Source organism: Carcharodon carcharias, chromosome 13 (genome assembly GCF_017639515.1).
Source record: "Carcharodon carcharias isolate sCarCar2 chromosome 13, sCarCar2.pri, whole genome shotgun sequence".
Lineage (NCBI taxonomy): Eukaryota > Metazoa > Chordata > Chondrichthyes > Lamniformes > Lamnidae > Carcharodon > Carcharodon carcharias.
In genome coordinates, this window is record NC_054479.1 from 119,359,316 (window position 1) to 119,386,392 (window position 27,077).

The window sequence follows — 27,077 nt, forward strand, 5'->3', positions numbered from 1 at the left end:
ACAATAAAATTATCAAATTCCACTGATTTGTGATCTGACATCAAGAGAAGAATGCATATCAATTGGCCTGCATTGGAAATATGAATGAAACATCTATGAATGTCAGCAAACAAGACTGTTACCAAGATTGGTGAAAAAAAACCATCCTTGTAAATATGATTGGCCAAAAGAAGACACAATTATTCCATTTTGAATGGTGGATGGCACAAAATTAGAGCTGATGGTGATATTCAAGCCCAAAGCTCTCCCGAAAGAGAAATTTCAGAAAGACATTGCCTTCACAGAAAGGTTGGACAGATGAAGGCGGTCATAAGAAGTGGGTCAAAGTGTGGAACTTGAGACCAGGAGGACTATGTGAAGAAAAACATTTGCTTGTCTGGGACATATTCAAATCCGACCTTGTTGACAATGTAGTCAGTGATGTGAGATCAGCCAACACTGACCTGGCAGTTATTCCTGGTGGTCTTACAGGTGTTGTTCAGTCCTTGGATGTGAGTATAAATAAGCCTTGTAAGGAAGATGAAAAAGCATTTACTCAAGGCAGAAAAATGCAAGCTACCTCACTAGCAATATTGTGCCAATGGGTCATAGGTGTGTGGAATGAACTTGATCCCAATGTTGTCAAAAATAGTTTCTAAAATGCGGAGTATCAAATGCGTTCAACTGTACCGAGGACGATTATTTACGGAATTCTGATGCCAAAAGTTCAGTTGTTGTGATGAGGCAGATGATGGGTGCCAGGCAGATCAAATCCACTAGGGAAGCCTGATTGCGCTATCATAATAGTTTTGTGAATTGTATTTATTTCAAGATGCGTGCCCTGAATTCAGAAATAATAAGTCCACCAAGACTTAAGAGATTTTTTTAAAAAGCAAAATTAAACATTTATTAACAAAAGAAAAGATTTCAAGCACATACATAGGTCTACAAATTACTACTATAATGACTCCTAAAACCCCTAACTAATCTGGCTTCCAGTCACACCCCCGTTAAGACAATGGTAAAAAAATAGATTTTAAACAGACCCAGGCAAGTCAACACAATACCCTGGACAGTAGAATTCAAAGTGGCTTTTCCCAGCTTCAGTTTATTTAGGCAGCAGGCTTAATGCACAAATTCTTGAGGCTTCTCACACTTCTGGTAAATCTTACAATAATGCCTTCTCTGATACATAGCCTCATTCTCCTTTATACATGTTACCTTTATACCTTTTAATACAAATTCCATTCTTCCCATATGTCTTTGGAACTTCACCTTTCTCCTAAAATAAATCTTTTCATAGTCCTAATATTGTCAGTAACATTTGGGAAAAATAAACACACTGGCCTAGTTTCCCTGGCTGGGTGTAACCATCCTACCATCTCTTTGAAATTCAAACTGCCCTGATTTATCTAAAATTGCAAATTCTCCTCACCTTACATTCTAAGACTTAGCCATATTTACATATCTACATGCATTTCAAATTTAGCTTCTTTTGATGAGTCAAAGCCTCCAGACCAGTCTCCAATTAAATTAAATCCCCCACACACAAAGAAACTATCCAAACCCCAATTTTAACCTACTTTTACAATAAATCACAATAATATTATGAGAATTATTATACTTTCATGACACAGTACTACCAATGATAATGATGGTGAAGTAGATGAGGCAGGTCCATATGATGATGTTATATAACCAGACTATTGGGATGCACAGTTCTGTGATTCAGATGGTGATCAAAGTGATTTTGAAGGATTTTAGTGTGAATTATTGTAGTTAATTTGTTATGATATATATTTATATTATGTTGGACGAAATGTACCATATATAGTTTGTAATGTTATAAAATAAGTAAATATTAAAGAATTAATATGAATTCTTTCATGTTCATTTTTACTTTATTCCATTCCAACGGTCTTTTGTGGGTCCAAATCAAGCACGCATGTCAATTCCTCAAAAATATTACCCATGTAAAAGTCGACTTTGGACTAAAAACTCAACTTTTCCACAAATATATACAATAGATTGTTTATTCCATGCAAGAAATGGTAACAGTGCTATTATTATAGTAAGAATAATCCATCTGAGGAGATAACTTAAGTAACAACTGACTTGAATAACTTAACTCCGCTGGCACCTCCTTTTACTCTGAGCCCATACCGACTTCCTTGCCAAAATTTCACTCCTCTACATCCTTAACTCTTCATCCTTAGTGACTAACCCACATCTGAAATACTGTACTCCTGCCCTCCAAATTTCCTACTATCATCACAATCTCACCCTTCACATAGAAATCTCTTACCCCTATCCTTGATTTCTTCAGTGCACAGTCTCTCTATTCCTGAGATTTTGATCACCAGCAAGGTTATCTCTGCCCATTTCCTTGACTTGCTTTCAACCAATATCTCTCAACACTCCCATATCTCTCCTCATCTATCTGAATCATTAATGTAAATTGTAAACAGCAGTGGTCCCAGCACTGATCCTTGTGGGACACCACTTTTCACTTTGTGCCACTCGGAATAACTACCCATTACTCCCACTCTCTGCTTTTTGTCTTGAAACCAACTTCTGTCACTCGTCTTCTGACTCCACATTCTCTGATCATATCCATTCATCTATAATGGAAATTCAATAAGGTTGGTCAACCTTTGAAATCCTTGCTGATTATTCATTATTATATTCCTCATTCCTACACGTTATTTTGTTTTCTCTGCTGGTGAGGAGACCATTATTTTTCCTACCACTGACATTAAGCTGACTGGTCTAATTCCCTAGTCATGTACTGTCCCCCTTCTTAAAAGGAGTTACATGAACTACATTTTTTTTCTAACAAGTTATTAAATATGACTAGTAATGCTAGTTGTTCCCTAGATTATTTTAAAACACCTGGATGTAATCCAGCCAGACTTGGTCCTCTTTGAGTTTGTTTAGTTTATTCAATACATTCCCTTCTTTTAATCTTAAGTGAACTTATTTCATTGCTCTTCATGCCATTCAATGCCATGTCTACCTGTTCTATCTCCCCATATACAGAAGTGAAATAATTATTTAATATTTCTACCATCTCTCCATCATTACCTGTGGCATTATCCTGTCCATCCCTTAAATGGTACTTAATGTATGCTTCTTTCCTAACTCTCAAATGTTCCCTTCTGTCTTTATTCATCTATATTTAGTGGATATTAAACATCCCGCTAGTGTTTAGTGTTCCCTTTCCTTTTAGCAGAATATATTTTTCCTGCACCTTTTTAAATATTTATCATTATTGTTCCACATTGTTGTTTGCCAATATTGGTGCCCACTTTATTTTCACAAGTTCTATTCTTAGCAGATAACATATTATAGGTAGCTTATAAAACCCACCAGTATTGTCTCTATCAAATAATTTCATTGATCTGGCAAAGATTTTTGCTGTACCGATTTCAATGATTTATTGATCAATACTTATTTCATTCCTTTCCCTAACACAAGAACAAGATTGAGGGAAAATCTATATCTGAAAGTAGTTGTTCGGTAGTATAGAACTTGAGTATTGCTGAAAAAAGAGACATACTGTGGAAACTTTTAATTTGCACCTATCAGGAGAGACGCAAGAATACCAACTGTAAAGGGAACAACAATTTATACTGCATGAGAAGAGTGTGCTGATTGGTCCTCTGTCCTGATGAGTGCAAGACGAAAAGCTTCAACTCATGTTTTTTTTCAGCAATATCTGAAGGTATTTCTGCGCTTGGATACTAAGCCTTCATCATTATGAATGCTTAAAACAATCATGTCCTATTGTTATTTTCAGCGCTTGCATGCTAGACCTTCACCTATTATGAATGCTTATAACAAATAGGCAAAATGAAAGGTTATAACTTGTAGGCATCTTGTTGTGAATGTTTGATGGGCTCTTCAGTCCAGAAGATGAAAATCTGAACGACAATGTCCAAACGTGTTTAATTAATTGATATTAAAGCTAAAGGGTGTCAGCAGTGGCTCATTTGGTAGCATTCTTGTCTCTGAGTAAGTAGGTTGTGGGTTCAAGCCCCATTCCAGAAATTTGAACACAAAATCCAAATTGGCACTTCAGTGCAGTACTGAGAAAACGCTGCACTGTCAGATTTTTTTTTAATGAGGTATTAAGGCCCGATCTACCCACTCAGTTATACATAAAAAATCCCATGGCATTATTTTGAAGAGTAGAGGAGATCTCCCTGGCCAATACTCGTCCCACAAACAACATCACTAAAACAAATTACCTGATCACTATCAGATTGCAATTTTGTGGAGATCTTGATGTGTATGAATTGACTGCTATGTTTCCTTCATAACAACAGTGGCCACACTTAAAAAAGTACCTCATTTGCTATAAAAAATTTTGGGGTATCCTGAAGTCATGAAAGGCACTATATAAATGCAAGTCTTCCTTTACACAGATGGCACTTCTTCACCAAGGCTCCTTAGACAGCACCTTCCAAACCCCCAAGCACTATCACCTGGAAGGACAAGGGCAGCAGACAGATGGGAACACCACCACCTGGAGGTTCCCCTCCAAGTAACTCACCATCCTGACTTTGAAATATATCGCGTTCCTTCACTGTCACTGGGTCAAAATCCTGGAACTCACTTCCTAACAGCACTGTGGGTGTATCTAAGCCACAAGGACTGCAGCGGTTCAAGAAGGTAGCTCACCACCACCTTCTCAAGGGCAACTAGGGATGGGCAATAAATGCTGGCCCAGACAGCGAAGCCCACATCCCATCCTGTGAATGGTTTTAAAAATACAGAAACAAAAATGAATGTGAAGTGTTGAAAACTGGTAAATATACTCACTGATGGTTTTAAAGGTTGCCCAGCCGATGTTGTTGCATGCACGAAGGTTCAAATGGATAACAAAAGTGCGGTAGCTCCGCAGAATATTTGCGACGTCATTGTCTTGAATACGTTTTCTTACTGGGGAAAAGTTAATCTGGAATGACAGATTTCAGAATGAAGACATGGTAAACGTATGTAATCATAAAGATAATCAAATTTTTATACAAAAACAATCTGTAGAGAATCTTTCATATCAAAGCATTTCAAAAGCCCTTACACAATGAGCTACTTTAATTTTTGAAACACAATATAGGTAAATGATTCCACGTTAAAAAAAACGAAGTGGTCATTCTGCATCAGAAAATATGATGAACATCCAATTAATTTCTTATTAGGTGGTATATGCGTTAATAAAGGATTATTGGGCAGGGGACTGCAAGAACTCACTACTCTTCTTTGAGTGTGAAATTTTCCGCTCCGGAGGCTAATTGTGGTGAAGGGCAGGATAAACGGCATGTTTTTATACTTGGAAGCTCGTGAAACTCATGCCTGATTTTGTGCTTGGAAGCTTATTAATTATGCATCAGTGAACAGTTCCCCAAATCACATGGCGGGGCGTGCACTGATTTGTCCACCCCACCGTCACCTAATGGGGTAGAAGGTCCTAACGCCATATTTAAATATCATCTGAACACACACACATGCTCTCTGCAGCCTGACTGTATTCACCACAGACCCTAAGATGGCCCTCATGACAAAGAAGGGTGTAGCCCTGAAATTTATCCACAAGTCCCTGGATGCTTTAAAAAGAGGTGCCCACCAACACCGGGATCTCTTTTACCCAAGGGATGGTTCCAGGAGGTCCACCAACCTCACCTCACTGGCCTGGGACGCAGTCATAAAGAAGATCTATGATGCAGGCATCTGCCAAAGAAATGCCCTGCAGTGCAGGAAGAGGATGAATGATCTCATCCGCACCGCCAGGATAAGTCAACTTCCAGCTCATTCCAAACTCAATCTGATAATGGCATCATGCACTCAAAGGGTTACATTCCTCAGGGATCTCACACAATATTAGCAGGGGTAGGTATCAGCATTGAATGTCTCATGGGCAGTTTAACTTCACCTGCATCTCACCTATCATGTTGCACAAACAGCATCTTCAGCCCTTAATGGGGAGGGCTCGGCACACACAGTAGGCATGCATGTTTCCCAACCTCTGCTCCATCCCTTCTCATCACATTCCATCCATTTGTCTTCATGCCAAGTTAGCCCACAACAGGAGGGACAGATCCCAGACCGGAGGAGGGGTGGCCAACATCCTGGAGCTCAGTCAATTTGAGCAGGATGCCACTGAGTTGGCACGGGAAGACAGGGATCACTCCTGTGATGAAGGCGAGATCGGCCTCTCCCAGCCACCCAGTATGGATTGAGCCCTCCAGGTGTTGATCACATCCTAACATTCACAGTGAATGACATGCAATGTTGTATTCACCCAGCTCATGAATAAAATCTATCTTCTCTCTCTTGCAGGCTCCAGCAGGCCCAAATAGACCACCAGAGCTCCCAAAACCCCAGTCCCCAGGCCACCTCAGAGGAGCATTTTGAGGATGTCTCAAATGAAGACCCGGCACTGCGTTCGCCTGCACCCTCCATCAGCGCAGACACACACCCTGGTGGGACACAGATCTAGATTAGGCCCGGGATCACATTCTGGAGAACACCTCACGAACATGTCTCTGCAGTAGTTGGAAGCTGACAGCCCAGGTCACTTGGAGGACTGCTGGTGAACAGGCACCTGCTGAGACCAAGTCGGATGATGAGCCTATGGAAATGGCAGTCTCACACATGCTGGAGATGCAACGATGGGCAGTGGAACATCAGGCAGAGTTGCAAGAGGCAGTCAACAGACTAGAGCGCAGAATGGAGGAGTCTGTATGATGTCGTGGCTCCGACATGAGAGCACCTTGAGGTCTCCATGGGAAGGGTGGCAGCCACCTTGGAGACTTTGGTCCAGCAGGCTCTGCCAGATTTGCACTTAGACCTGCATGTCATCACTCTAGGTGGGATCCATCAGTGGCTAGGCGAGAGGGGGGCAGTGCACCTTGACCTCCCTCCAGGAGTCCCTTCTCCTCAAGGAGTCAACCAGGGGCCCTCGGGCACCCACAGATAGGAGGACCATAAGCTGGACACCCTAGGGCTATCCACCCAAATGACTCTGAAAGTGGCCAGCTAATCCCAATCTATTTTCTTATGACCCCATCAACTCCAGCTCCACAGGCCAGGCCTTGGATCTCCAGAGGATGCCCCCAAGGTCATCACAGACAACAGGGTGTAGCAGTCAGCAGGCTGTTTCCCCGTCTGCTGCTGATATCGGGGCTGCATACAGGGTAGGGTTAGAAAAAGTAAGAAATTCTGAGATCACAATGGGGACACGGGTGTTCACTCACTGTATAGATAATGCAGCTTTGTAAATACATTTCATGACAATGGTCTATTGATTTGAATGAGTCATTCATATGTATCTATGTTCCCTCTTATTCTGAACATAACCCAAGTTCCCTGACCGTGATTGCTCTCTTTGTGAGCCTTATATTCATGGGATGTTGCGTGGACTCATGGGGTTCCGACACGTAAAATGACGCAGGATGATGTCGGGCAGAACTTCAGACAGCATCCCACATCATTTCCATTTTCAGGTCGGTGGGAGCGCAGCCGAGTCAGCTGTGCGCCACTGACCTGTCAACGGCCTACTGAGGCTGTTAATAAACCAATTTAGGTAATTGACAGGGCTGCCCATCCAACCTTAGGATTGGCGGGCAGCTCTGGAGGCCTGGCAGGCTTCAGAAAAAGCATGAAACCTCATCCACGGGTTTTTAAATATTTAATAAAGGTTTCAGTAAAAGTGATGGACATGTCCCAATTCATGTGACACTGTCACATGAAGGGACATGTCAGGGAAATTTTTAAATACGTGTCTTAAAAGTTTTAATTCCGAGGCGATCTCCCTGAGACAACCTCAGGGAGATCAGTGTGCTCTTTCACGCGCATGCGCAAAAGAGCGCACTCTCAGCTGAGGGAATCCCTCCTGCCCGCACAGGGAGCACACAGCGCTTCCTGGCAGATGTCACGCTGGGCAGGCCTTAAATGGCCCGCCCACGTAAAATGGCGGCACACCCCTGATCAGGGGTGCTGATCAGAGGCGCGCCTGCCCATGCTCGCTCCTACACTTCCCCCCCCAACAGGGGGAACATTTTTCCCCATGTTATTTACTTACCCCTTGTGTAATGTCAGGGAAATATGTCGAGATCTTTCTTGAAAGTGTCTGCACTTAAGTTTGGAACCTTCAGGCCTTACAACACACCACAGGATTGCCTGTGCTCATGTGTCTTGGAGGGTTACAATTTGTGTTGTTTAATCAACATTGAGCTGTCTTTATAGTTTCTGCAAAAACACAGGTCCTGCAGCCATTATGGTTTCCACAATCATGTGTGCATCTCTGTGGCCGCACCAAGTGTCTCATTCAAACGGCTATCATGGCATCATGTACAGTTGATATAGGGTTTGCACTGGTGTGCTGCCTTTCACTTCCCACAGCGACTATGTACAGCCTTGGCTGCTGACCTTTCCAGAGATGAGGGCACTGTGAACCTAAGATAAAAGCAAAATGCTGGAAATCTGAAACAAAAACAAAAATTGCTGGAAAAACGTTAAGTTAACTCTGTCTTCCTTTCCACAGATGCTTTCAGACGTGCTGAGTTTTTCCAGCAATTTTTGTTCTTGTTGGCACTGTTAACGTTGAAGATTTCAGGTCCAAGGCCAATTGCTGACCCTGCTTGCAATGTCATTGCTTTGTAAAGGCCTTTCCGATTACTGGCATGGCACTAAGGGACAGGAGAAATGCACTTGGGTCCCCTTGCCTGGACCTTACCCCTACAGGAACCTTGAGGCTATCAGAGTGTCATGGGTATGTCTTCCGCGTCGTGTCGCTGAGAGGGCATCCTCACATGGAAGCTGACCGTCATCACCCTCTTCAGGTTCCTGCCCTTCCAGATCTTCATCATCTGAGGAGTTATCAGCCTCCTCCATGTCTCCCTCTGGCAAGTGATCTCCCCTTTGATGTGCCAGGCTGTGTAGGTCGCAACAGATCACGACGATGTGGGACATCCTCTGTGGAGAGTACTGCAGAGCCCAGCGTGCATTCTAAATATCAACCTCATTTCACTGCGGCACCATTATCTTAAAGAAATTCTGCACTTCTCCCTTCAGCCAGGAGCCCGCCTGAACTGAAACTTCTCTGTAAGAGAAACCCCTCTGGATTTGGACTTTCTGGACTCTGGAAATCACATAGATTGATATCTTACACATGATCAGCATCGAGAACAATAGGAGGGCCTTGGACAGTAACAGGAGGGTTTTGGAAGCTGATCTCGAAATCGAATCGGTGGACCACCATATTGTCAGCCTGATGGAAAAATAACCTTGGAAAAAAGTCCGCAATGCTGGGGTCTGAGGGTTTGTGGGAGGAGTCGACTACTGCATTTTGGGCCGATTGAAGGGGCACCTTAATAATTACCAGTTCAGGACATGAAGATCCAGATTCAACTGAGACTCAAATGCCAATTGAAGGATTTGGGCACCTGAACCCATGGTGCACATTATTGCTAGAAGCCACTAGGACTTGGGGCAAATTTTGATTTGGTATAATTGACCATTTGTCCCTCACAGAGTAATTTGAGAAGGTCAGAAGGATCAAACTATTAAGGGACCATGGCTAGAGCATATACGCAACATGCTCCAGACAAACCAACACATTGTAGTTGGGATGTTCAGGGCTTACTGAGGTTAATAGCACATGGTTCTACTCATTCAGTTCCAAATCCCTGTGTGAATGCGCTCTCATGTCTGGGGCAGTGGCAGGTGTGGAGGGGAAAGCTCAGCTACCTGTGATCCTTCAGGATGTGCTTCCGCTGCTAGGGAGGACCTAGGGATGGAATGTCTGGAATGAGGGCAGCCTAAGAGCTTCACAATGACTTGCTAGTTTGGCAATGGAAGGTGATCATTGCAGGGAAAGGTCCAATCATGTTGCTCTGATTTTCCAAGACACACGAGAACTGCAGAATGCAGGCAGCAGGCAATGCAGTCTTCTTCATGTTTTCATGCAGCTGAGGAGGAGAAGAAAGGCCTGTCGCTGTCTGGCAGGGCTAAGGGAAGAACCTCGCTCTGAGGAACATGGGGCAACAGGGCTCCATGAAGACCCAGAAGCTGAGGAGAAAAGATCAATTCCACGGAGGCATTTGGCATGACCCAGAGTGTACCAAAGACACCTCTCATACTTGGAGGTGAGTGAGAGACAGTGCCACAAATACCTTTGCTTGTCAAGGGATGCAGTTGCTACCTGTGATTCTTCGGGAAGATTGGATGTTGCAGGGACTGGAAGGCCATCCATTGACAGTAGCTGTATAAGTGACCGCCGCAATGAACTTTTTTGCAAGGGGTTCGATCCAGGGCTGCACAGGGGACCTCTGCAGAATATCGCAATCCTCCACTCATGCATGCATATCGGAGATTACCAATGCCCTTTTCAATAAGGCAGACAATTACTTCCAATTCTCCCTAGATGGAGCCAGCCAGACTGCCAGAGCACCGGGATTTGCAGTGATCTCCGGCTTCCCACAACTGCAAGGTGCCATATACTGCACAAAGGCGGCCTTAAGAGCTCCCTAGCAGCAACCAGTAAGATTTATCAATAGAAAAGGCTTCTACTCTCTCAATGTGCAGCTGATCTGTGATTGCCAAAAGCAAATTATGCAGGTTTGTGCGAGATACCCTGGGAATTCGCATGGCTCTTACATCTTGAGTCACTGGTAAGTGCCACAGATCATCAAGGGCCCTCAGTGCATTCAGAGTTGGCTTATTGCTAACAAAGACTACCAACAGAAAACTTGGCTATTGGCACCCATTTGAAAATCATGGAGTGCTTCAGAGGAGAGATACAATGCAGCTCATTCTGCAACACTCTCCTTAATTAAGCACACCATTGACATGTCGAAGATATGTTTCAGATGTCTGGAATGATCAGGCAGCATTCTCCAGTCCTCTCCCCTGAGGGTTTCCCACATCATCATGGTTTGCTGCGCTCTACACAACCTGGTGCTCCAAAGGGTGGATGAGTTGCCACATGGAGAGATGGAGGAGTTGCACATCTCCTTCAATCAGGAGGACACTGAAAGAGATGACATTGAAGAAAGCAAGAATGATGACTCCCCACAGGAAGAGGCCATTACATGAGCCAGAGATGGCAGATGTGCCCATGAGATCCTTATAAAAACAAGGTGCCAGGGTGATGAAAAAGACTAGCCCATTCGAGCACATTTCACCTGTCCCCTCGATGCAGGGTAGACATTAACCCTCATTAAGAATGAGGGTAGGCCTCATTCTTGGAAGGCTAGACAGCCAATGGATCTTGTGGCTGTAATGTAATGGGTTAAGAACTCTACCAGTGCTCAGTCTGAAACAAGTAGACATGATGCAGTCCTTTCAAGCATCACACCAAAATTTCACTGCCTAATGCAGCCTTTAAGAGGCAGGAACAGCACTACAAACATCAATGCACTCAGTATGCCTGGAGCATTGCAAGGCACCTCAAGGAGGACAATCATCAATCACTAGTTATTGCTTGACTGTCTGAGGAATGATCTAAATCCAGACAGCGGCATCTCTCCAAAGGCCATCTCTGATGCACAAATAATGTTCAGACCTCATCCTGATACTGAGTCCCCAGGACAAGATCGCTCTTCAGGATGATGTGATCTGTCACTCTAGATCCTGGATGTGACCCTATGAGTCAGGTTACCTTTGTATGCACAGAGAATGCTTCAGCAGGACCATCATCTGATCATTGGCAAGGACTCATGATCCAGCCTTCGTTGGGAGCTTTCCAAGTTCATGTCCAGCATTGCCATAGCATCTGGCAGTAACGTGGCCCAGACTCGATACAGCATTTAATGATTATTTAGTACAGGTTGAATACCCTTTATCCAAACATACGAAAACCAAACACATCCAAAAACTGAACATTTTTTTGAATGGATCCTAATGTAAGCCAACATGAGCCTCATTGATCTTTTGCGTGGAAAGTCTGTGACACGAGCCTTGCCGACCAGCCATTTTTTAATCACATTAATATAGTAATGCAATATATTACAGGTGTAATAAGTGTTGACAGGTAAGAAGTAGGGTGTGAGAATTGGCAAATGGAGAAACAACTTAGTATTGTAGACTATAGCTAGCCTTGGGTTAGGCTATTGTATTGTAAATAGGCCTAGGCCAACTCTATATACAGTCAGCATATCACATCTGAAAATATCTGAATATCGAAACACAATCAGCCCCAAGGGTTTCAGTTAAAAGATACTTGACCTGTATCTTCGTTTATACTAAAGACCTCTCAGCAGATGTTCTGGAGCTTCAGCTTCATACCAATACAGTCCTACACATTTTCATTCTAGCAGATTGAGATGTGTATGAGGAAGCCTAGGACACTGATGGCACTGTCTTGATCAGAGAACCATGTTGATTGCCCTTATGAGAGCTAGCACAGGGATTATGCCAGACCTTCAGGTGCAAACTAACATCCTCACATTTAATAGGCTGGCATCATGAGGCTAGGCATACATCTATGACAGCGCATTAACATGGCTGTCTAGCAGACATTTCAAGAGTCACCAAGTGCAAATTAGGTCCATTGCTCTGCATCATGCAGATGGAGAATTGGAACTAATATAGGGGTAATGCTTAGCCGTAAACACAGCCATGAGTTAACGCAGCAGACCGGCATGAAAAGCTATGGTCCCTGATGATTACTTAAACTATAACCTACATCCAAGCCTGACAGTGGTTTCATGGAGGCCATTGAAAAGTGCGCTTGGAAAGACTACAAGGCGGTTCACGTTTAAAATCTGTAACATCCACAGAGAAAAGACTTTAGTGCAGTGGCATCAGTTAATAAAAAACTTTCCAAAATATATAATCATGAGGCCACATTATATGATCCTCTGACGCAAGTTTTACATATGCATTGTCCAACCACCATGTTCATACAGCAACTGTCTTTGTTCATGTCTCTTCTGTGGACATAAAGGGGACTGACTGAGCTAAGATTGATCATAATGGATGAAAGAGCAGATTATAAGCATGCATGCCTGCTGAGTGGTCCCCAGTAAGGGCTGAAGACATGACTTGTGCAGGATATTACAGGAAATTATGACATTAAAATATCTATGAGACAGTTAGTGGTGATGTCCTGTTCAACCTTTTTCAGTATCTCTGGGATAGAGGAACTCCCACCAGTCCTAGACTGCCTGGAGGAGTCTCTCCAGGGAGCTGCTGCTGAACTTTGGGACCAATGGTTTGGACCTTCTGGGGACCATCACTTGCCACAACAAGTCCTGGGCTGCAGAGTGAATATGTGTGTTTTGCTGCTGTTTAAATATGGCACCCAGACCTTCGACCCAGGTAACGGCGGGGCGGACAAATCCCAGCCCACCCTGCCACATGATTTGACAAACTGCTTCTTGATGCATAAATAACGAGCTGTAAGCTGGACAATATGGTGTAAGAACCTGTCCTGATGCCCAGCGGGAATCACGCCAACTTTCCTGCCATCCACTGCACTTAATCTCCAGAAAGGAAAATCACACTGCAAGTCTAGAGTTAATAGAGGCATTGATGAGGGTTTCAACAACAGATGAGCTGAGGCAGGAGCAGAGTTGGGCGATACTATGGAGGTGGAAGTAGGTGGTCTCGATAATGAAGTGGTTTGTGGTCAGAAGTTCATTTTGGTGTCAAATTGAACACCAAGGTATAAATGAACCTGTTCAGCCTCATACAGTTGCCGAAGAGATGGATGAAATCTGTGGCTAGGGGGTGGAACTTGCAATAGGAACACAGGAACAGGAGTAGGCCATTTGGTCTGTCAAGCCTGCTCCACCATTCAATTACATCATGGCTGGTCATCCACCTCGATGACACTTTCCCGCACAATCTCATTATCCCTTGATATCTTTCGTCTCCAGAAATCTATTGGTTTCTGTCTTGAATGTGCCTCTGGGTATAAATATATATATTATTATTACATAAATATAACATATAAATTGATGTTTTTTCCTTTTCTCAGTAACTATATCAGTTTCTCAATCACTAAACCTACCTTGCTCCAGAGAGAACTTGTCTGTGCAACCACCTTCCAGAAATGACAAACTTGTGTACACCTTACCAGCTCCCTAACACCAAGATAACTGAAAACCTAGGAAGGAGGAAATATTTAGAAAATAGTTATTCAAACACAATTTCAGTACACTTAACTGTTAAATGAACTTAGCAATCATCAGCATGTGTTTTCTGGTTCAACAATATCAAGCCTTGAAGATGGTTTGATGAAGCAAGTTAAAATTCTTCAGTTATGTTTATCTTACCTTCAATGTCAAACTAATATCCAAATCAGAATTTTTTTAAAAATCTAGTTTATCCAAATATAATCTATTTAGAATGAAGGTGTTAACCATGCCCAAATTTCACAGTGTCAGATAAAGCAATCCTGAAGCTCAAAATAACTGTTAAATAATTTCAATCTGTGTCATTTGCAAGAATTACCTGATTCTATTGTGATCAGAGAACAGGCAGATGTGAATGAAGTGCTAGCCTTTCCAATTTCCAGAAACAGTTCACCGATGTTTTGTTGTCCTGAGGGCAATATATGTGTAGTCAAGGATACGCTTGACACGAAGAAAGCCAGCCGCTGCTGCAAATCCCCAAGCTCTCTTGTGTTAACTGTTGAGGTCAATGGGTCAGGTAATGTACTGGTTAACCCTAGGGAACAGGGCATTTGTGACTGCTTAGTATTGCTTTGTACTGCAGACTAGGAGATATGGGTGATGTCCCCTGTAGAAGACTGGAAGGAGCCAATGACAAAGAAGGTAAGGACTTCTAAGGCTCCTGCTCCTCTTCCTTCAACTGTTCCCCCATCTAAATGAAACTATCAATAATGTCACCCATGATAAACTGATAGGGGTTACTAAGGCTACTTCAGACAAAAAAAAAAGAAGCAACCTGGAAGCTGGAAACTCTCCTGGTAATCCAAACAGCACAACAGCACACTGGTCCTATGATCCTCCAGCCATCGACCCTACGACTCCATGGTTCAGGAGGCATTCAATTGAATGTCAAGGGACAGTTGATTGCTAAACTTCACTACAAATGAAGAGAAATCACAGAAGCTTTGTATGTGTTCCAAAACCAAGAGTGTTTACTGTTAAGTCAACAAGCTTGCACAGATCTACAACTCATCTATAAAGTAGATGAATTGGGAGGCCTAGAAAATCGACAGAAGTCAGGACAGAATTTCCAAAATTATTTAGAGGTCTGGGGAAGCTGAAAAACAGCTGAGCGCAACACATTGAGACCAAATGCAAAACTAGTGTGCTTGTTCACCCCAAGGAAGGCTCCACACCCACTTTTACAGAAGGTGAAACAAGAAATTGAGTCAATGTTGCATCAGGGAGTCATGTCACACCTGTAACCAAACCTACAAGTTGGTATTCAGGTATGGCTCCAGTACCAAAACCAAATGGCTCAATATGATCCGTGCTGACTTCAGAGTTAAACAAAGCAATGGAAGGGGAGATCAACCCAATGGCATCTGTGAATGAGAGTCTGGCAAAACTAGCAAAAAGCACAAATTTTACAAACAGTGGCTTCTGGCAACTACCTTTGGTGGAGGAATCCAAACCACTGACAATGTTCATCACACCGTTTTGGAGATATTGCTTCAATCGCCTACCCTTTGTTACTATATCGGCACCAGAGTTTTTTCAGAGAATGATGACAGGCATTTTAGAGGGATTAAAAGGGGTCATCTGTCATATGGATGACATTCTGACCCATGGATGCATGATGCTGGAGTGAGAGCAGTGTTATAACACTTGTAAGAAGTAGGACTAACTCTCAATAATAAATGTGAGTTCTCACAACCAACATTAAATTTCTAGGACACATCATTCATACATCAGGCATCAGAGTTGATCCCCAAAAGACCAAGGCAATCAAAGATTTTCCACCACCTCACAACGTTAGAGAGCTTCAATGCTTCATGGTCAATCAAGTAGGGAAGTTCCTACCTAATCTGGACATGTAAATGAACCACTATGACAGTTGCTTAGGCAAGACCAAGCACGGTGTTGGGGAGAAATCATCAAATCCTATTCCAAAAGATAAAAGAGACGCTCATTTCACCAGACATATTGGCACACTATGACCTGGAACTGCCCAAAACAGTTGCTACAGATACATCAGCATCTGGACTAGAAGCAATACTCTTTTACATCCAGAAAGTTGGAATATGCAGACCAGTATATTGTGCATCTCAACCATTGACTGAAACAGAACAAAGATATGCTGTAATTGAAAAAGAGGCACTAGCAGCCACATAGGCCTCCAAGAAGTTCACCAACTCTGTCCTAGGCTTACAGTTTACTATTGAGACAGACCACAAGCCATTATTAAATGCCAAAGCACTAGCAAAGATGCCACCAAGAGTCCAGAGATTTTAGTTGAGGCTCATAGGGCTGGATTTTACCGTCGGCAAGCACAGGGCGGGGCCCGCTTGCCGACGCGCAAAATGACGCAGGAAGTCGTCGGGGGAACCCTCAATGTCATCCCGCCCCATTTAAATTTTCAGGAAGGCAGGGGCATAGCGAAATCAGCTGTGTGCCCGCTGACATGTCAATGGCCAACTGAGGCCATTGACAGTATAATTAAAACAATTAAAGGCCCTGCCCGTCCAACCTTAAGGTTGGCGGGCAGGCCAGGAGCCCCGGCGGTCTTCTGAAAAAACATGAAACCTCATTCATTGGCGGGATGAGGTTTCATGTAGGGTTTAAAAAACTTTAATAAAGTTTTAGTGAAATTTATTAACATGTCCCATCTTGTGTGACATTGTTACATGAGGGGGACATGTTAAGGATTTTTTTATTTTTCTACTTTTAATGTTTGAACAAGTGTTAGCGATCTCCCTGAGGCAGCACCTAGCCTCAGGGAGATGTGCGCTCTTTCGTGCGCATGCGCGAAAGAGTGCATTCTCGCATTTGGGGAATCCGCCCCCATCCCCCACCCCCATCTGCACAGGAAGGACATAGTGCTTCCCACCGGACGTCACACTGGGCGGGCCAATTAATTGGCGGCAGGGCCTGCTTCTCCAGCAGGGATCAGCTCCCCACCCACCGGAGATTGGGTCGGGCCCACCCACCCGGTAGGAAGAAAATTCTGCCCATAAGATTTGATGCCCCTACCGAATATGCCCAATGAAAACAACAGCAGCAGACGATTTGTCATACGTTCCTGTTGAAAAGCCTGGGACATAAATTTTATTGAAGATGTGGAGTCATATACCTCATTGATCACAACATTTCTACCAGCAACAACAAAGAGCCTCAATGACATCTGAAAGACAAAAAAATCAGGTGATTGAATATGCTAAAATTAGGGACAATTGCAAAATTGTCAATATTTCATTTGGCGAGCGCACATTGGATTCAGCAGCACACCCACTGACAATTAAAAGGCCTGTTAAGGCCATTAAAGGAAAAATTTAATAGAATATTTCGCTGCCCGTCCAATCTTACAGTTGGCGAGCAGGCGAAAAGGCCAAGCAGCCTTTGCACTTTTTAGGAAACCTCATCCATGGGCGGGCTGATGTTTCCTAAAGCAAATAAAAATAAAATAAAAAATGTAAAATTTAATTAACAACATGTCCCTGCTCACGTGACAGAGTCACATGAGAGGACATGTTTTATAGCATTTTCAATTTCTTTATTACTTATTTTTAAAACTCTTCGTCTCCGAGGCAGCTCTATGCCTAAGGGAGATTATGAAGTGCACATTCACATGCATGCATGATGATTGCACTCGCCCCATTCGCCCTCCTCCTCCCCATTCCAACACCACCACACCCTCCCCACTGCCTAACCGTTTTTCATGCTGGACAGGCTTTAATTAGCCCTGATGGCAGGCAGCTTCCCAACTGCCACCGCCAAGCCCACCCAACAAGGGCAAGTTCCTGCCCAGATTTGTCCACACAACTAGTTCACCCAGGTACCCACAAGCTAATATCAAGAAAATATAATAATTCTCAAAATGTTATTGGAATTCAGTGTAAAATAGAATAATAGTGAAATGTGTCTATGTGTCTATATGTATCCGTGTGTGTGTATGAGACTTAATTGAATTAGAGGCAGCTAGTCTGGGTGCTTTGATCTAAGAAGAAGTTAGGTTTAAAATGTTAATTAGGTAAACATGGGAAATTTAGAAACATAGGTGTCAAGGGGATATTTGCATTTTGAAATAAACCTGACTAGATTGTTTTCAAAGGAGGGGTGAAATGTGTCACCTAGCCAGGTGAAGTTTAGAAACAATGGGCGGGATTTTCCATACCTGCCTGCCACCGCGATCTTCCGGTCCCATCGCAAATCAATGGACTTCTGGCTGGGGCGCCACCTCGCCCGCGACGGGGCTGGAAAATCCCAGCCAGTGTGTTTATTATTCCCAAAGATTACTGGTAAAATTTTGTGCTATGAGAGGGTTTTATTATCAGAAAGATAAAGTCCAAGGCATAGTGAAACAATGGGTATTTGCATTCAAAGATGAAGGTATGTATAAAGAAGGAGCAAGCGCTGTGTAAGGGAAGGCATTTTTAAGATCTTTCAAGTGTGTGAAAAGCCTTCAGCATCTATGCCTCAAGCTGCTGTCCTCAAAGGACTGAAGTTAAGAAAGCTCACTTGGAATTCGACTTGTTCAGGGTATCTTGTTTCTTTGCCTGGGTCTTTTAAAAATCTGTGTGTTTTACTATTGTCTTAATGAAAGTATAACTAGGAGTTAGATTGATAAGGGGATTTAAACGTTATCATCGTAGTAATTGTAGATCTATGTATATATTTAAAATCATTTCTCTTATTGATAAATGTTTAATTTAATTTTATAAGAACTTATAAGACATGGTGGTCTTATTATTACTGAATTCAAGGTACGGATCTCGAAATTTATACAAATTAATTTATACAAATTATGAAAATTAGTTGCGACAGTTATTTCAAGTTACCCTCTGGGACTTGAACAGTTCAGCATTTACCATCGGCTGTCTCATAACGCTAATGGAGAGGCCGAAAAAGAAGTAAGAACGGTAAAAATTTTGTTGAAGAGAAATGACAATATCAACTATTGAGCTACCATTCCACACCACATCAAGAATGGTTTGGCTCAGGCAGAACTTCTGATGGGAAAAAGACAATGGAGTCAACTTCTTTTTCTTCCGCACATGTTTATGCCATGTGATCAGAATTGAGAAGACCAAGTACTGGAAAAAACTCAAAATCCGTATTCTTGTAGCGACTGAAAATGGAGTGTGAGAAGAAATAGAAGTACACTTATTTCTACAAGATAAAGGCTACCAATGGAATGGACTAACTGCCCATATGATTAGGAAGACAACATGAACAGAGAATCAATACCCTCTGATGATTCACATACTCTACAGTGTTCAAGAGAGAATATGGAAAACTTGAATCCTATGCAACCTTCAAGAGAGCTGAGAACAAGGTCGAGAAGATTGGTGAAATCACTACAATGCTTATCTCTGTGACCCAGAGATGAAGACAGAGACCTCGGGGGTAGATGTGGGATCATGTAAATAATGAATTTAATGGAATTAGAGTCTTGGGAGGGGAGATGCAGTATACAGAGCTAATGTTAAATATGTAAATAGATTGTCTACATCATCAGTGATGTAACATCACACGATAACAGAATATGCTGACAAACAGTTCTATTTAGAGCCTCATGCTAAGCCTTGTACCATACATAGTTAGTATAACTTTCAAAAAAAGGTAAGGTTTACAAACAGCCTTTCCTCCAGCGATATCTGTAAATCCTAACCATGGACACCCGCATCTAAGACCCACAACAATGATAACAGAGCATTGTGTTCCACATCACAACAACCCTCTTTGTTTAGAAAAAAACTCCTCATTTCCCCTCTAGTTCTTTTTCCAATTATTTTAAATCTATAGCCTTTGGTTACAGACCCACTCACCAGTCATTTGTAAAGGTTCAGCATTAATTCCCTGGCCAGAATTTTCCGGCCAACGTGCAGGTGGTGGAGCCCGCACGTCAGCGCTTAAAATGTCATGTGAGCATGCCGATGTCAGCGCGCAGCATCGCGATATTTCGGTCAGCGGGTGCGATCAGCCCGCCATTAATTGAAGGCCTTGTTAAGGCCCTTAACTTGCCAATTATCCTGGATTTTGAGGGGCCCGTGCGAACTTCGGGTGAGCACACGAGCCCAATGGGCAGGCGGGTAGGAGATTTTTTAATAAAACTCATGCAATGTCAGGATAGGTGGACTCAGACGGGTTGTTCATGTTTTCCATGAAGTTTTAATTGCTGAAAGTGTTTAAAAGTTGCCTGTGATTGTTAGCAGTTCTCCTCGATTTCCAAGAACTTTTTGTGTACTTTGAAACGAATCTGCAGAAAGTACTCTTTCGAGGGCCTGCAGCTTTCCGTAAGGCTCCATTTAGCCTGGGGGTATGGGTTCCTATCTCTCCACTGGAGGCAGCTCCCCTGAGGAGGAAGGGAGGGATAGAATAAGGAGGAGGCCAGGACTGAACAATCAGCCTCCAGGGGAGCCACCTCTGGGTGTCCAGGCACAGGCACAAGGGGCGCAGGGCCAAGAGATTGTCCAAGGTCGAAGGGGCCACAGAAGACGCCACTATCCTGCTGCCAGGGTATACAGGTGGCGAAGCAGATACCTCAATATGACTGGGGTGCAGTGTCGAAGGAGGCTCCGATTCTCAAGGGAGACAGTCAACTATATCTGTCAGATGATTGGCCCTGAGATCTCCCCTAACTGTGTGGGTGGACACCCCATGCCAACAGCTCTGAACCTCACAGTTGCTCTCCACTTCTATGCCTCTGGCTCCTTCCAGGCCTCGGTGGGTGATCTTTGCAGTGTATCCCAATCAACTGTCCACACTTGTGTCAAGCAGGACACAGACGCTCTGTTCAAACGGGTATCCACCTTCATCCACTTCTGCTGCGACCAGGCAAGTCAGGCACAGTGAACCAGAGGCTTCGCAGCCATTACTGGCTTCCCCCATATCCAGGGTGCTATAGGGTGCACACATGTGGCCAGCAAGGTGCCGGCAGATGAGCCCGGTGCCTTCATCAACAGGAAAGGCTTCCACTCCATGAAAGTGCAGATAGTGTGTGATCACAGGATGCAGATTTTACAAGTCTATGTTCCCAGGCAGCTTCCACGACGCCTACATCCTCAGACACTCCCAGGTGCCGGGGCTCTTCAGTGCTCTGGCTCGGCTGGATGGTTGGCTGCTGGATGACAAGGGTTATCTCCTGTGAAGGTGGCTCATGACGCCACTACGCCGTCCAAGAACAGAAGCTGAGCAGCGGTACAATAGGAACCAGGGCACCACAAGGGCTGTAGTGGAGAGAGCCATCGGTCTTCTCAAGATGCACTTCTGTTGCCTTGACCGCTCGGGGGTGCACTCCAGTACCTCCCAGATCACGTCTCTCTGATAGTGGTAGTCTGCTGCGCCCTGCACAATCTTGCGCTGGAAAGGGGGGATGCAGTCAACGATGAAGACCTTGACGCCCTGGGTGAGGCTGCACATGATGAATCCAGCAGTGCCTGAGAGGATGAGGAAGCACAGGGCGATGATGAGGGGCACAACGAAGACCCGCAATTACACCAAGGAGGCAGGGACACCTGGGACAATTTAATCCAAAGAACCTTCAGCTAGCTCCACACACATAGATCAGCAGGAACCGCATTGCCTGGCACTTCCACACGTGGCACTTAGGTGCCACATCTTCCACCTGTTCAGCTGCAACTAAGGGCTTAGTACAGAACAATCAATGTCCACTCAAACACTTATGATAAATATGTGAAAAACAAAAATGCACCACAAACAAAAGACCCTCAGCCATGATAACAAAAGTGGACTTTATTCTGTCCAAAAGAAAAGCAAACAACACTCCATTGCAATAAGAAAAATTTGGGTCCTTATTCTAAGGGCAACACAAAATCACCAGTGACATATCCGTTGAGTGCCTAAGGTGCCTTACGCTTACATTTTGGGGTGCTATGTCTAGGTGCCGCCCCATCACTCGGAGTGACTTGAGAGACAGCCTGCTGACTCTGCTGTCCTATTGGCCTCGATGACCTCTGGTCCGTGGAGCCTGTGATGGCTCAGCCTGGGAGGGTGTGGCCAGTTCCTGAACTGGCATCTCCCCAGTTGTCACAGCCTCAACGGAAGAAACATTGACTGGCAGAGGGGCGGAGGAGCTGCTGCCCTCATCCGGAGCCCCTTAGAGGAGCTCGCAGCGATGACAGGCAGCTGCTGCGCTGACTTGAGGTCCCTTTCGACCTCTCTGCTCACCGCAGATGCATGGGCACCGAGTGCCGACGCTTGGTGCCCACAACATCTCCCACATTGGGAATGACCACCCGTGGCCAGTACCGCTGTGAGGGCTTGCAAGTCAGAGTGTAATACAATCATAAAATGTTCCATTTGATTGAAGCCCCTCTCTATGAGAGTTGACAATCTCTCTTAGAGGAAGCCAGAGCTCTGTCCTGAGGGTCAAACCTTTACATGCACTCTGCCTAGACTCCTCCATCGCAGAGAGCATCTGAAGCATTCCCTCATGCAAATCTGCCAAATGCAAACGCATTTCCTGTCCCCTGCTGCAATGGGGACAACTCCAGAGGTATGTCATCAGTGCTGGACTCAGCATGTGCCTTGACCCCTGCAGCCCTCCGGCTGCTGGCGCCATCGGCACTCTCTGCCCCTACCATCTCCTCCATCAATTGTGATATGCCCTCTCCACTGTGACCCGGGACATTAGCCGACGGTAAAGTCCCCACCGAGGTGTGTTTGTCTGCCCTGGTGCCTGGTTGGCTGAAATGATGTGCCACAAGTTGCACATGTTGGCCCTCAGGTGTGGAGGGGGTGCTGCGGTGTCGAGGTGCGGCTCGCTCTGCTGGTGATGCTGAAATTAACAACAAGGATACTGCATCAGTTAGCGTACATTCAGTTCAACCTTTCATCCCTTTCCCCCCCAGCTCATAAGTCGCTCACCCTTCAGGACCCTAAGAAGACGAACATTGGTGAGGTGGGAAAGAGTCAAGAGGAGCCCCAACCATTAAACGCACATGCAGTCAGGCTGTTCAGATGGCCTCAGGAATGCCACATGGCATGTTATGTACCACAGGAGAGGGGAGAGTGCAGAGGTACCTGACCTGGATGCATTCTGGCCTGGATAGTTGTGGGGCTGAGGAAACATTGCAAACAGTTGTGACATTTGCTGTGGATCACAGGAGATTGAGAGGTCACAATATTGGCCTTCATTTCGTTAGGAGAGGCATAGACCGGGTGGGCAGAAGGCAACATTTCCCTTTGGTGCAGGGATTAGTAACGTGGTGGCATTTATATAAGTTGAGTGCCATGAGGTTCACAGCTGAGGTGCTGAGGACCTTTTGGACAAAGTAATGTGGGGCGCCCTGGCTGAAAGGATGCAGGAGGTCCCAAACCCCCTAAGATGCAATAATTCTTTGGCTGTGCAGCAGCGATCCAATGGCATGTTAGACCATGGTGATAGTGGTCACAAATGGGATAAGGTGACTTTGGAAGGTGATGGAGACGCGAATCCTCAAGGGGACGAGGGTCCCTTCTGTATGACCCACATGTCAGAATGAGTCTGTGAATGAGCATTGCTTCAGCATTAATGATTGCAGCAACCATCAGTGGTTTGGATGGTGGGCAGACAGAATGGAAGGGACTGTGGGCCTCAAATACCTGGCTGCTGGACACCAGCCTCTCCGCCCCCGTCTGCCCTGGCCTCCTGCCTCCTGCCCAGCTCCATGGCCTATTCTTCAAAGGTTGTGAGGCGCTGAAGGAGGGCGCGCCCACCTCCAGTCCTCTGGCGCTTCCAGGCATTGCGCTGACTTTTTGCCTGCAAAACAGAGGAGAGGATTTATTGGGGCTGATCGCTCATGAACTCTGCACACGCACGCCACACCCCAATCACAGTGGCCCATCTGAGGCCTCCAGCGGCTCCTGTCCACACTACTGGTGATCAGTCCCCAGAAAATAGCACGGCTGGTCCCAACCCACTCCCCCAACGGCCACCTTGGACACATTCGGCATCTATCACTTTGAATAGCACACGGGTCTTAGCGCCCATGGCAAGGAGGCGCAACTAGGTGCAGTGCGGATGCCAGCAGATGCCACTTGGCCAAAACACCTTGAGGCACCCCTTGCACCATCTCATTACCATCAATATGACATGTGTTGGAGTTCTGAGTGTGTGTCTAGCGGCCTCCCCTGAAGGTTGCCCCCAGTCTACTCAAATGCCACAAACACCAACATATGCTGCAGGAAGAATCCTTCTTCACCTCAACCACTAAGGCTGATGTAAGCATGGTCAGTACCCATTTGCCCACCCAGCATGCGCCAGATGCCCTATGCAGAAACAACAGCAAGACGTGTGGCGGGGGGGGGCTCAAAAGTTAAGGCTGCCTTCTGGGTCAAATGGCCAAAATCAAAATGGTACTCACCCGTCCAGAGCGCAGCAAATTATTGAATCTTTTTCTGCACTGGGTGCCAGTGTGCCGCACATCATCATGGGCACTGACAACGTCACCCATCTCCTCTCACACCTGGCTGGTGACATGGGGGGCCCTTCTCCTCCCATCCTCCAGGTACAGCATGTGCCGACGGATAGACACCTCTTGGAGGAGGACAGTAAGGCATGCATCAAAAATCGGGGGGGGCACAGTGGCCCCCCTGCTGGCCTCTCCTGCAGCCTGCCCCTCTCCTCCTGCTCATGCTGCTGTCCATTCAGTCCTCCCTCCCTCTCTCCAGGAGTGGCCATGGTGCACTGCGTCAAGCCTGTGGAAAATGGTGGCGCGGCCCATTTCTCCAGCGGCAATCAGCCGCCCGCCCACCATTGAGTCAGTCGGGGCTACCTGACCGACAAGCGGAAAATTCTGCCCCTTGTTTTTGTATTTAATGCCCCTAGTTCACAAAGCCAAGTATCTCACATGTTTTCTTAATTGCCTTTTTATTTGCCCTGCCAGCCCAGGTCCTGCTGCTCATGCTCCCCTTGAAAATAGTATCATTTAAATTATAAGAGCAAAATATTGCAAAATCTACAGATACTGCCAGACCTGCTGAATATTTTTAGCATTTTTTGTCACCACTTAGATTATGCTGCTTCTGTATATTGTTTCTCCCAAGGTGCATCACTTCACACTTGGTGGCATTAAATTGCATCTTCCATGTGTCTGCCCATTTTACCATTCTGCCTGTGGCTCCTGAAGTGTGCTACGATCTTACTTACTGGCCAGGATTTTCCAGACCCAACAGTGGTGGGTTTAATGGCGGGTGGGGGCAACAATGCAGAGGGAGCTGAAAGATCGGTTTCCCACCAGCGTGAAATGATGGCAAGAATGTGCTCCCCAGCTAGTCATGGCAGGTTGCCATTCCACCAGAGGCCAGCGTGAAGTCATTTTGCATACCATTAGTGGGTGCAGATGAAGCCCCAACTGGAATGGTACTCCCCTGTCTAATCATCCGCTCCACCAGCAGGATATCACGCCGGTCCAGAACATGTCCGGACCAACGTGGTATAGATAAGTTGGGGCTCACCTGGAAGAAAGCCCGGGGCAGCTTGTGAAGAGTGGAAGATGGGAGGCCTCCAGTGACCGTCGACCCTGGAACATCACGTGCAGCAGTGGGTGGGTGGAGCATCTACCACATGGATCCTTGAACTGCTGGAGCTTCCAGGACATGGATCTTCGTGCTGCAGGCGGTTGGCTGCATGAAATTATATTTGGTGGTGATAGTCTGGAATGGGGTAGTGGGGTTAGGTGGGCAGGAGAGGAATGAAGAGGCAGGGTGGGTGTAGAGGCCTGGGGGTGTGGACGGAGGAGGTCGGGGAGTGGTAGGCAAAAGAGGGAGATGCTATGGGGTTCATGGAATGGGTCAGGTGGTTTATGCACTGGGAGGTGGTAAGGGCCATGGTGGATGCAGTGGAGGTGAGGCAGTGTGCAGGTGTGAAAGGGCTTGTGGGGGGAGAAGAGGGAAAGGGCTTCAGAGGGAGGGGCCCGTGACATCATGAGTCCTGAGGGGCATACTGAGGGAACTGTTGATCGGAAGGGATGGTGTGGGTTAGAGGGGGCAGTGGGACCCGGTAGGGTGGAAGGGTGTTGCTCCTGTGATGACGGGTGAAGGGATGCTGAGGGTTGTTCAAGGGGACATGGAAGTAAAACCAGATTCTTGGGGCAGAAATTTTAGCTCAGCACACGGACACGCGCCCAACCTGCTCGAGCGTAAAATGAAGCACATTGATGTTAAGCGAGCATCCTGATGTCAATGCACAGTCGCATGATATTTCGTTTGGTGGGAGCGTGCCGGAGTCAAAAGGCGCTCCAGCCGACAATTAAAAAGCCTGTTAAGGTCATTAACAAGGTTATCAACTTAAATTTTTCACTGCCCATCCAAACTTTTGGTTGGCGGGCAGGCAAAAAGGCCAAATGTCCTTTGCACCACTTTTTAGGAAACCTCATCCACTGGCAGGATGAGGTTTCCTAAAGCAAATAAAAATAAAATAAAAAATTTAATTATTAACATGTCCCTGCTCATGTGACAGAGTCACATGGGGGGACATGTTAACTACACATTTCATTTCTTTTTTCTTTGGAAATTCTTCATCTCCCTGAGGCAGCTCTATGCCTCAGGGAGATTTTCGAGTGTACACTCGCACATGCGTGCGAAGTTCATGCTTGCCCTGCTTGCCCTCCTCCCCCGCCCATACAGGCAGCGCTGAGCGCTGCCGCTCACATTTCATGTTGGGTGGAACTTAATTGGCCCGCCAGCGTGAAATCGCCTTCCATCCTCAATCGTGGGCGACGGTTGGCTTCCGGACCACCCCCATCTGCCCCTACCAATCCCGCCCGACAAGGGCAAAATTCTGTCCTTGGGGTCGGCAAATGAATGGAGCATGTTTATTGTCACAGGGGTGGGCTCCTTGGGAAGGTATGAGACGCGGACATATATCTGCACCCAACGGAGTGTGATGAGAGAGGGTTGCAGGGTGACTGTGGGGAGGTCAAAGGTCACATCCGGCGGGTCAATGGTTATGAGAGGAGGGTGTGGGTCATGGGG

General features: G+C 45.4%; 1 protein-coding gene across 1 annotated transcript in view; it reads right to left on the bottom strand.

Moving 5' to 3' along the window:
- Nucleotides 1-14,671, bottom strand: part of fbxl13 (F-box and leucine-rich repeat protein 13) — a 255,100-nt gene extending 240,429 nt beyond the window's left edge. The window contains 3 exon segments of the mRNA XM_041203120.1: nucleotides 4,804-4,939; nucleotides 13,997-14,092; nucleotides 14,561-14,671. Coding sequence (XP_041059054.1) covers nucleotides 4,804-4,939; nucleotides 13,997-14,092; nucleotides 14,561-14,671 — 343 coding nt within the window.
- Between the last annotated feature and the right edge of the window lie 12,406 nt (nucleotides 14,672-27,077).